Raw genomic sequence first — 12509 nt, 5'->3', positions numbered from 1 at the left:
TTTTAGCGGGCTGTAAATTTTCGTGAAAAACGTGATTTTCACCTCGGCTGTACCCTCGTACCCTTGACGACATTATCCCCAAGATCTAGAATTAGCAGCTCGATGTTTCAGCCGGACGGACTAAATCACGCCTATAGGTATACCTCAGATTTTGCCGACATCCGTTCTCCTGGCGGCTGATCGATATCGTAGGAGAAACCCAGCCCGGCGTGACGAACAAACTCGTCGGCTGTGGTTGCACACGCACACTAATTCGCGGAACGTCAGACCGACAACGAGTACATATCTTCGGGGGATTATTATGCGTAGGTAGTACGAATCGCGAACATTCTAATACAACACTACTGTGGTATATTTTAATACAGTAGTGATGGTAAATCGTATCACACGCGAACGCGGGCGATAAACAGGCCTCCCAATGAAACATGAAATCGGATGGATCGGATTCGAATTTTCACGTCCCAACTCCACCGCAGCCCACCTTTTGAAAATATTTTTGGGCCAACGGTTTGATTTTGGCTTCGGGAAGAACATTATCGTGACCCATTTTGCTTCGATGTAAGATATATCTTTGCCTCCTTCATCTACGTCAGAGATCTACTAGGGACTTAGCTATTATACCTACACGGGAGAAATTGATTTACGTCACGATAAACTGATCACAATTCCATCTGCGGACTTTACTCGGCTATACGGATGATCAATTACGAGACAATCGCCGGGTAACATGCTAGGGTGAAGATAACCTTGTGACATTCCACTACAGGGTGAATGTGAACCATACTGTAGAAAGGTCCTTAAAATGTACGCCTGTTCCTCGTCCACGTTGGGTAATTCGCTATGAAATCAACCGCTCGTTGTGATCCCGAAGGTCAATTTGAGGTATGCGAAACTAGATTTTTTTTTTTCGACTCTAGGGTCAAAAATTGAAAAATTTCTTTAAGATTATTTAAAAACGGAAGATGAATGGAACCGACGCGAATACGAGAAAACACAAATATCCAACGAACTGTGCACGAAGCGGAAGCGTATCGTTCTTGTATCCAATTGAACGCCACCTTTTAATCAAAAAACGATTGATCTTCGGAGAGCGCTCACGCAATGCTATTATTACAGTAAATAATTCGTGGAAAAATTGATGAAATAATTGAAAGGCGTGAAATAAAAAATTTCATTGGCATGCGACGGAACCTGCAGATATACCTACACCTAATATGAGCTTCTGTATTTCGGTTGGGTATCGACGATGTCATCCACCCTGGCCATAAACGGGCCTAGCGTTCTCCCTATCCTGGTAATTGTACCCTCCGTTCGTTGTTGTGGACAGGAGAACCAACCGGTCTCTCCTTTTTCCCCTGCGTGCGTGGTTTTACAGGGGAGGGGATTGTTTTTGGTAATTGGCTGGGTCGTGCTGGGCATGGTAATACGGTGATACTATTCCGGGTTAAAATTATGAGCACCCAGCGGCATAAATTCATTAATTCGAATTGCGGGATAAAAGGTAATTGGAGCGACGCTGCCGGAAGTCTAATTTTTTTTTTCCTTTTTTTTTCGAGTTGATCCGCAGATGAAATCTACGAATGAATTAAAGAATATCCTACGCGTATTAATACTCCATCGTGCCAACGATCGATCGTAGAATGCTGGGCACTTTTCGTCAACCTTGAAAAAATTCATCAGACTCACAATCAGCGTGAAGATATCATCTAAAAATTCAGTCGACATTTCTGTTACGAATCGATACCGTATCCCCATCGTCGAAGAGCGCGTACGCATCTTCTTAGATGTAGGCCAAATCACCGGAAAAACGTGATTTCAGGGAAAATGAGACTGTGAAAATTCGACAGTTTTCTGTTCAAACAGTACAGATGTGACTCACGATAATTTTTCATGCAGAAGGAAGAGATACTTCTTACTTGCCAAGTCTTTGGTACTTGCGATTAAACAATTTACGTGCTCATCAAGTTTTTTATTCATGCTCTCAAGAGTTCGCCCTGGGGTATACATTGCGAACAGTCAACATATATTTTCAACTCGCATAGACAGAGATTCATGGTCGCAGAAAAGGTTCGTTACATTGAATTCTGCACAAATCGTGATTTCTACAAATGTGGAAGCTCAAAATCCACATCCATATTTTGATTTACCGGATGAACCGGTATGCCCGATTGAATTCAGTGCATAGTTGGTTCACCGAATTGTTTGTCGGAATTAACTAATTAATTTATACCCACGTATGCATATGAACGAGTCGAAACACAATGGAATGTATGGGGCATTCCACGCGAAATCGACAGACAGGCCCGTGAACTTTGACCTCTTCAATTGGACTCATTATTTTTTTACCGCGGTCGAAGTTCACAGGCTTGTCAGTTCCTGCGAGAGCTCAAGAGTGGTGATCGTAAATTGAAAATCCCCATTGCGTACACTTTTTCTTCTTATTAATTATTCTTTCTTTGTTATAAATTATATTTGAAATAATTCAGAAATGACCAGATCCCGTGACCCACGTGACTCCTCGAGATTCTTCAGTCGTGTTTCCTGAACACAATTTCGAGCATCGAAACTCCTTGGTAACGTCTTTCTTTGGGTTTTCCTTCATCTTCACCACGGTTTTTCATCGTTACTCTCTTTGAGGAAGAGAGTCGTGAAGTCGCCCGGGCTGGATTTGTGGGAGAACACGTCCCCGAGGATGATTGCCTGGAACGCCTAGGGCGTGCGTGCCGTCCCAGGTCTTTGGAATCGCTATATATACAAGTCTCGTGAATGATGAAGAGATAGTTCCCACCTAGGTAAAACTCTGTGTAACCTAGGTATGTAACGTGTAGTGCTGAGCGGAGCCCCCAGGACAAACTGTCTTCGCGAAAGATGACGACGACCCGCGGACGTTCTATAACGACTCCGCATCAGCACCGTACCGAGCTCTGCACCAGAGTGCGGAGGATTCCATGTTTCCAACTCTCGGCTAATTGAAAAAACTCGTGAGTTAATAGAGACGACACCCTCCACGTTTTGATTAATTCACATTTCATCGCAACGAGAGACGCACGTACACAAGTATATTTGAAAGTGACGTGTTCGCGATTATACGGATCATGTCTGCTGTGCACCGGTATATCAAGCAGGTGTCACGTGATATAAAAGTGCAAGCTTACCACGGAGTTCTCTAGTATAACTTTCTAGAAAAAAAGAGGACAGGAGGGGAGAAAAGTCGATGGATAAAAAGAAAGGACCACGAAGCATACAGTTTGTTTTGAAGATATCGACGGATGGGATATCCGAGGAGGAGAGAAGCGGCAGAAGCAGCAGCCTACTGAATACAAATGATGCCACTCAAAAACTTCCGATACTCCACAGCCCGTTCGAGGCAACGTGGATTTTTCCCCAACACGTAGATACACGCGACGTATACACAAAAAGTTGCGGTACATATCGACCGATTCACCACTTCCAAAAAAAAATTAGAACGTAAAAGATATTCGCCCTCGATTATTCGATTCGCTTTATGAAATGATAATCTGGTCAATTACGACATATAATATCCACCGATCGCTGCGTTCTCCTTACCGTGTACCTATATAAAAAAAACTGCCGAATGATCTCGTCCCTAAGTCAAGTTATTCGTGATAGATCACCTCTCGCTGACGAGAGAATCATATCCGAAATTTATCCCTAACTCGGACAGAAAATGAAAGCTTCCCCCGGTGTTGAGTGTTATCTATGAGAAAGTAATTATTTTAGCGAGAAACGTGCGGCGTTCTTGCGGTGGCCCCCGCTGGGGTAGCGCGGGTGTACTCAGAGGTATATGTGTATGGGAATCTTGAATTTCTCGTTGAATAAATGCGCGCCGTAGGTATAAAATATGATCCACGCATGATTGGGGTATTGTGTTTCTGTATGGGCTTGTCTATATTGATGGATCACGACGTGGACTCTTTGTATTTCTTGCGTTTTTCCTATATGGGCATTCGCGATGCTCGACGGTAGGGTAAGCTGCGCGTATACGTATACATATACGGGAAATTGAGCAGAGGGGAGAGACTGAGAGATAGTATTGCGGACGGGTAGCCGGAGATGTTGCATCGACGCGAAACGAGGAGTCATTTTCCGAATGGTGTCGTGAATTGGGAATTCCGGCGAGCAGAGGGTTGATATCGGTTCCTGTATATTTTCCGGACGGAACACGCCTCCGCGCGTTCTCTTTACCCGTCCTTTTCAGGTTTACGATTCCGCGCGAAACAGGCCGCGCGGCCAATCATCGTCGCAAACTTGACAAAGGCCGAGAAAAGGGCCTCCTTTTATACATTTCCGTCGAACGACATTCATTTATAGGATACCGCTACGAGTCCCGGTAAATTTCAACGAGCTCGGATTCGATAATATCGCCGCCCCCTCGTTCTTCGTATAGTATATTCGATACAGAGGCTGATCTCACGTGCCGCGAAATGCGCCGTGTTTGGGGGCGTTGAACTTTTTCGATTGACTAATTCCGAGCGATGCTTCTTGTCATTTAATCGACCTTTTTGAAAAAAAATCCGCCTTGTTTTCTCCATCGCTACCGATGAGTTCGTTATGTGTCTAGTTGGTTCGTCTGCAAGAGGGTCAAGTTCTATCGGCAATCGGTTATTCTATCAATCCGGTTGAACGGACGTACCGCGCGCGGTGCGGTCAGCTCAAACAGAGAAAGAGGAGGAGAGATAGCGTCGAACAGATAGGAAAGGGATAAAGAAGAATCTTCTATTTTGTTTTCGCTTATCGAGGTGAAGTAATCGAGAAAATAAATCCTATAGGTTGCGGCAGACGGTGGTGGACCTGTAGCCGGCGCAAATCCATCGCCAGCCACCCTCGTACCCGGGAGTACGACGCGGGTATACAACTGCTGCGTCGATACCAGAGGCTACCTTTCTTCGTTCTCTGATCCGCACGACAATAATAGGCTGTCTGACCCCGGGTGAACCCGTGCTTGAAGTCCGATTCTTCTATTATACACATGTTTGCGATAGACTAGCGCGGGCGAACCATCGCGGAACACCGATGACCCGACGCACGCGCCTCAATACACTTAGGATGCAGGTAATGTCAGCGTAGAGTTATTGATAGAAATTAATCGAAGCGAAACTGACTCGGCTTCGTAACTTCATACCGTAGAGGATTCGTTCGACCTGTAGCTGCAGACCGCGGGGCATAATAGTACCTGTAATGGTTGACCCGAACGAAAACATATTTTCAAATGATTGACGTGTGTTTTCGAATATACAAGCTATTTGCCCGTGATGAAAATAAGATTCGCTTCTACTTATAATGTACGCCCTCTCTCATCGCGATCGGAAAACCTGGAATGCAGATCGATCAAAATAAAACTAAATGAATGACACGCGTCGAGCCGAGAGTATACGTTATACATACATATGTATACGTATATACAGCTATACCCGATATCGCATTACTGAGTGAAATTGATTTAACGACGTGTCATTACCGTTTGATTCATGCGCTACCTTAGATCGATCACAATTGAAACGAATAAGCCTAAAATGGGATCCGTGTCTTTTTTCGATATTATATTATGGCGAAAGTTTCGGGGAATTGGGCAGGTCTGAAGGAATGTGCCATGCAAATGTAAAATAATCGCGAAAAGATTACCTCCAGGGAACGAACCGCGTATTCCGCATGTACTCATTATACACCTGCGTGTGAATATAATAGAAAAAAAAGCACAATCCAAGCGATTCCAAGAGAGAGAATTTTCAAATGACGCGTGCTTATACATGTATAGCACAACCTTCTTTCATTCAATACAGCGAGACTGCAATTAAGATTGATTTAGTTCGCAGATTTGCACCGCACGCAATTGTGAATTTAGTGCCTAAATTATCCAACACTGCCCCGACGTTAGGCTCAGACATTGCCAGAGGTTGTCCTAGTGTTAAATGTGAAGGTTATTGCAAAACGCATTAGCGAAGGGCTCCAGAAACAAGTGAATGAGTACGTGAATGGATTATTAGCGTGTCAGCTCCAAAAAGCAGGCATTATCGGTCGAACAAAATCCCAAGAGAAATCATGGAAATTTCATCTTGCAAAGTCTGACACAAATAACATTCTTTCATTCGAATACGCTAAATTTCGGTAACTTTTTTGGCTTTTATTCCTCGTTTTAAATTTCATATTCTGGTGATTTCAAACTCACCGTCCAGCGGATGAGGAATGCAGTCATGTGTAACCTACCGCCACATTGGACTCGATATGACAACATTCGTTGCGCAATGTACTTACCAAAACAATGCGGAGTCTGCATAGACTGCAGCAGGCAGTGAATAATTACGAAGTATCGATGGTATTCTAAACTTGTCTGCTGCCAGCCCATTGAGTCTCCAAACGGACAATCAATTCTGTCAGTCTGGTCAAACGGTGAGATGTATCGGTTAAAATATAAGCCGATATATAAGTCCCTCACAGCTAGTTTTACAGTAGTTCGAAATACTGTTTTAACACGTGAAAACAAAAGAATTTTTGTGCAAAAACGGTTTCCCGTTCTCTTCCTGTTTTCATTCAATTCTCTCTGGAGATCTTAAAAAAACGTTGCTTCCAACATTCCCACTACCGAGAATCGGGTCGTACGGATGTTCTGAAAACATGAGGGTTTACAATTTTTCTACTCCGAGTGGTACGTTTTCGGGTTCATTTACAGCAGATTTTCGATCGTCAAATGATATTTCGAATTCAGTTTTGCTCTGAGAAATCAAAAGAATAAAATTTTCATCAAGAACAGAGTAATGGTATCCACCGCTTTTCCACATCCAGAAGCTTTGGCTTGCGGAAAACGAGATCGTCAATGGTATCGCTGGTACTGAAGCTGCGTGGAGTATTGTGCCGAGCATTTATACGACTGAATTCCCCCCTCTTCAGAGAAGTATCAATATAATATCAAAAGTGCATGAAGAATACGTTCTGGTACCTCGGACTGTACCGCGGGACGAGATGCACTCGGCGGTATACACGGTATAGAATGGTATGGATGATACAACTCCGCAGCTTACTCGAAGAGTGGAATTACACGAGTAGAGGTAAGCTGGATCTCTGGCTCTGTGCCGGGCCTGGTCGGTTGGCTGGTTGGCTTCATCCACCACGGATACTCCTTGAGTAACTACTTAAGTTACTTGACCCATATGAGCCAACCACGCGAGGTGCGCACTACACGGTGCATGATGTGGAGTAAGTGCGAGGATCCTAGCAACGTCGGTACCGCACTGCTGAGATTATGGAACCATGAAACCCTGGATTTTGTTACTGAATGCTGCAACAACTGCAATATTTCACCGGCGTCGGTGTTCACTTACATGATTCTCGTCGTATCCGTGCATTTTTCGTTCTCATTTCTAAACAGAAATATAGATTCCTCCCTCGCTGTTCGACCAGAATGAAGTTGTGTCTCGGATGGATTACAGTTCCCGACTTACACTATATTACCATATCGTTAATGAAGCGATTGCATTCGTTTGAAAATTCTCAACAAAATGACCGATGTATCAGGATAACGTTGAAATGGGGAATAACGACTCAATAATGATGTGTTTCAAAAATTTTACTGTGATCAATAGTCACCAGCAAAAGATACAGTTTTTTATTTTTTTTTTTTTCCCCCCGATTGTTCAACCCTCAATAAATGTACCGTCGATGAAATATGGTTGCTCGAGATAAGAGGCCGATGTTTATTTTTTGGCTTCTTTTTTTCTTTTTGCTTCAGGGTGCCGATGAATCTGGCGCATTTCAATCCATTAAGCATTCAGATACAAGAAGCAGCTGCGAAGGCAAAAGGGTGCCTGTCTGTGGAAGATAGAATCCTTACGAGCAGTTCGTCCAAAGTATATACGTATTGAGAATTGTTTCTTGAATAATTTTGTCGCTCTTCATTGAAAACCAATTACCTTGCGCGCTGTACGCTTCTAGATATAATCAGCAGTAAATTCCATGTAATTTCCGATTGAATCAAATAGTATGGAACGGCGAAGTCATCCACCCGAGGAGCTTGAAAGCTTTCACAGCCGATCGCTAACGATCGAAAATGGGAATCGGTTTAACGGAGCAATTTTCAAATCGAAGTGGATAGTGTGGGTAGCTTAAACTCGTTTTATTTCTTATCTTTTTCGCCTGAAAATAAACCGACGAACGATAACCGAGCGACAACAATTTCATCCTTCTCAAAATCGGTACTTCAATCCCACGGAGCTTTGTCGTATGGATTGAAGCGGGAACGAAATTCTTGTACACTTTTATTCGGAATTTTCATATCTGGATACACGCGCGACGGTATGTTCGCACTTTTATTCCGAAATGATCTATGGAAAAACAGCGGCAGAAAATTTTCGCAAGCCATCGGCGATGTTAACACAGTGCCTACGGCCGGGCGGATTTATATTGTGTGAATAACTCCGGCTGGATCGTCACTTTGAAATCGGCAAAATTTACATGCTCGCGCCGGAATTGGAATGGCGGGTTGAATAGCGTACAGTGCAAAGGGTCCATAGCTACGGTGGATACTTCGTTCACGACAGAATTTTCTTTCGTTCAACGACAAAAGCGATCGATCCCGGCACGGCTATTCTTGGCTATCGGCTGAATCAATCTGGTCCCAGAGGTGCGTTCCCCTGCACCTTCTAAATGAGCGACCGATCCTTGCCTCTGCCACCCGCCGAAGAATGGGACTCCGTGATAGATTTCATCTTTAAAGCGAGATGGATTTACCATTGGCAGTTACGCAAGCTGGATACGAGGGTGGATCGAAAAACTAAACTGAATGGAAAGGGCGACGATTTCTTTCCCTCTACCCTCTCCATCTGGTTCCGCCCTCGCGGACCCTTAATGCTTTTCGATTTGAAACTCGAATCGAAATTTATTTCTTCAATCGTCGATCCCTTCGAATTAAACTAAACTGCACGTCCCCGTATTGCCATTTTTCAGAACTTATTTCATTCCGGTTCAACTAATATGTTGCAAACGACGATAAAGCGCGATCTGAAAATTTGTAAAAATTTTTCCACACCCGGTGTCAGGGTTCAGGTACAATCCAGTCGTCCGTAAGTCATATTTCAATCAAGTTGAATGACTCACCGTGGACATGTGTAAAGCTGTAACCATATAGCATGATCCGCATTAATATACACGTTCACGTATTGCGATAGATTCACTTTTACAATCGTTGGATCGTATTATACCATTCCAATTTTTCACGCACTACCGATACTGATATCGGTGAAACCAAAGTAGGGGGCGAGGCAGGGGAAGACAGATTGGTATAAAGTCTGGAGTTCTGGACACTCCAGATCACAGTTGTCACAGCAGCATCAAAAACAAACCATCCCGATCACCATGGCGTTCAAAGTAAACAATCGTTGATTCAAATAATTTTTCGAAATCTTATAGAATTCGAAAATCTGTCTCCAACTCCGTCACTTACCATCGATAACAAATTTTGTGAATTTCAGCTGATAGTGTTTATTGGCTTGATTGCGGTCGCACACGGAGGGATAATCGGAGGAGGAATTGCCGTTGGGGGTCCAGCAGCCGTGGCTGTAGCACAACCTGCAGCAGTCGTTCGCACGGAAGACTACGACCCCAATCCTCAGTACAGCTACAGTTACAGTGTCGCCGACGGTTTAACTGGCAAGTCAAAAAGAAAAATACGCTCATTTTTTTTTTTCTACGTATTTAGTTTTGAATACGTTTGCGAGGTCTTTCAAAGTGATATCGTGCAACTTGTAAGTCGGCGGTGATGTTAAAACGTCCCATTCACGGTTCAGGAAATAAATGGTTTGATATTTTGTCGGCATCTGCAACTGTAAACTCATGCAAATTATGAAGAAACGATTGTTTGACGTTGTTAGTTTGATGCTGTGTCAGAGTTAACGTTCTAGTTTTTGCTCATTTCGCACTTTCAAACTCTCATCTTCTCTCATTTCCACCCGGAGATATTCCAAGTTTAACGACATTATCATTGTTTTGGTTAAAGTTTACCTCGCCGAACTTTTGCTGCCGACTACGGTCGGAGAACAAATGCAAATCTCAACGCGAATAGGTTTTTTTATGAACCTTCTTTACCTCCATTACTGTCTCCGTTACTCCCTTCACTCGATGATACCAACGACCTAACAGACATTTCAAGTTTCATGACCAGAGCGTAGACACATGCGATTCTGAACAATATATCGGTATTCTAGTTTCCACAAAAATATAACTATTGCATCCCTCGTATAACATGTATGAAGCGGGCCAACGAAGTTTGTTAATGTCATTTTCGGACGACTCCAACATTCAGAACCAACTTACTTGGAAAATAAGTTTTGCATGAATTATTCACGCAATCATTTCATTGGTTCTGTCTTTTCTACGAGGGCGGAGTTACTCTTTTGTATCGAGGATATATATACTTTGCCGTTTTTTATTTTGTTTATTTTCCTTTTTTTTTTTTTTTTTGTACAACGCGAGACGAAAACCAAACTCAAATAAACTCTTCAATCGGATCGGACTGAAAGCGGTACGAAATACGTCATCAATCCATCTACTTTTCTTCCCTCGCTTATTCGTTTACCATCGGATAAAATTCAAGGAGACAACAAAGCCCAGGAGGAAACTCGCAACGGAGATGTCGTCCAGGGTAGCTACAGCCTCGTCGAACCCGATGGCACTCGCAGAACGGTCACATACGCCGCTGACCCCGTCAACGGATTCAACGCCGTAGTACAAAAAGATCCTCTGCTCTCCGTCAAAACTGTTGCTGCTCCAGGACCGCTCGTGCGCTCGGCGGTCGTCGCAGCTCCTCAGCAAATCATTCGGCAACCGATCCTCACCTCCGCAACAGGTCCAGCCGTGGTGGCGGCCGCCCCCGCAGCCCTGATTCGCCCATCGGTATTGTTTGCACGAAATATATATTTGAATGAAAAGTCATCGTTGAATCGACGTGTCGCTAAATCGAAGAGGTGGATCGTATGTATGTTTTCAGGCTGTGATCGCCGGAGGTCAGGTACTCCGCCATTCTCTGGTCGCTACCGCTCCTCAGCAATTTGTTACCGGAGCCGCTGCTCCCCTGCTGCGACAATCCGTGATCACGGCACCCTCCATCACGTCATCGAACATCATCAGCGCTCCCTCAATCCACGGAGGTGTCGTTGCCACCAGCCCTCTGGGATTCGGACTCACAGGATTGGGACTTAGGGCCGGATCTCTTTACGGCACCCAACCGATATTGCAGTCTACTTACGGCACCGGAGCTCTCTTGAAGGTTCACTAAATGCTGACTTTTTACAATGACTCGTCCCGTTTGGCTGAGGGTCTCTTGGATTAGGCAATCGCATCATTCGTTAACCATACCACTTAACTCGACGTAATTTCATTGATTCTCCATAGCACTGTTGAAAAAAAAAGATACAAAAAAAGCGATCGCTTCTTCAAGGGTATCTAGAGTAGCTCCTCAGAGTATGACACTTTCGCAATAACAGATGAAAAGAATACCAACAATATTTATATATATGGAATAAACTTTATCTTCTGGCATCTTTGAGTTACATTTATAAAATCACGAAACGCGGTACGATCGAGTCTGATCACGAAGAACGACAGAGTTCTTTTTTTTCTATTCTGACAATGCAGTGCACGTGTGACGTAGTTTTAAAAGGTGTTTACCGATGAGCGAAACAATTTTATTCCGTCGAGTCACACCGAGATAATGATCGTAGCGGATTCAAAGGGGTGTGTTCGAGTACTTTTGTTACATTTCGAGGGCTGATTATTTTCAGCAGATTCACTAAGCGAGTCAAAGTATGCCTTGAACAGCCAAATGGTACCAGTTACCCAAGACAAACGATTAGCAATTTCTCTCGGACGATATAACCACGTGACAATTTATTTATCTACCCAAACCGCCTCCGATACATCTACTTTTCCGATAATGCACTTTCTTGGTTACCCAATAGCACTTCCCCTCAAGCTCATTAAATGAAACTAATACATCTGAATCGAAGAAATTCGAAGCACTTGGCTCACGGCAAGGGTTTTTCACCTGGTACAACGATTCTTCTCGCACGTTCCTACGACACCCTTTCTTTTCTTTATTTCGCACTCTTTACGCACGTGGCATGTGGGCGTGGACATATTTAATCAAGTCTCAACACTAGCGTTCTGTGACATGTAATATTTACGCCGCAATGTATTTCCTGGGTGGCAGCTGTTCGGTTGGTAAAACAAAGAAGCCGGTCTCAGACTCAGCTGTTACCTCCCGCACAATTCTTCCGCCAACTCCGGGAAAATACGCGTTAATCTACCCGATACACTCTCTCTTTTTTTTTCTTCCTCATTCCTTTTCGATATCCTTCAACGACTGGCCGCAATGAATTATGGTCCATGATTTCACCAGTTTATATCCATTCGATAATATCGTTCCTTAAGTTTAAGCGACATGTTTTAACCATATTTTTTGTGATTCGTAGTTGCGATTTCTTCACTATAGACTTGAGTCA

General features: G+C 43.7%; 1 protein-coding gene across 1 annotated transcript; it reads left to right on the top strand.

Moving 5' to 3' along the window:
• The first annotated feature begins 9256 nt into the window (after positions 1-9256).
• LOC105691332 (cuticle protein 19.8-like) lies at positions 9257-11655 on the top strand. Its single transcript, XM_012409733.3, has 4 exons — positions 9257-9378; positions 9483-9660; positions 10604-10902; positions 10997-11655. The coding sequence occupies exons 1-4, from the start codon at positions 9367-9369 to the stop codon at positions 11282-11284; spliced, it is 777 nt and encodes a 258-aa protein (XP_012265156.1). The 5' UTR covers positions 9257-9366; the 3' UTR covers positions 11285-11655.
• Positions 11656-12509: the final 854 nt, after the last annotated feature.

Source organism: Athalia rosae, chromosome 1, assembly GCF_917208135.1.
Source record: "Athalia rosae chromosome 1, iyAthRosa1.1, whole genome shotgun sequence".
In the NCBI taxonomy this organism is placed as follows: domain Eukaryota; kingdom Metazoa; phylum Arthropoda; class Insecta; order Hymenoptera; family Athaliidae; genus Athalia; species Athalia rosae.
This window is presented reverse-complemented; position numbering and strand designations above follow the sequence as displayed.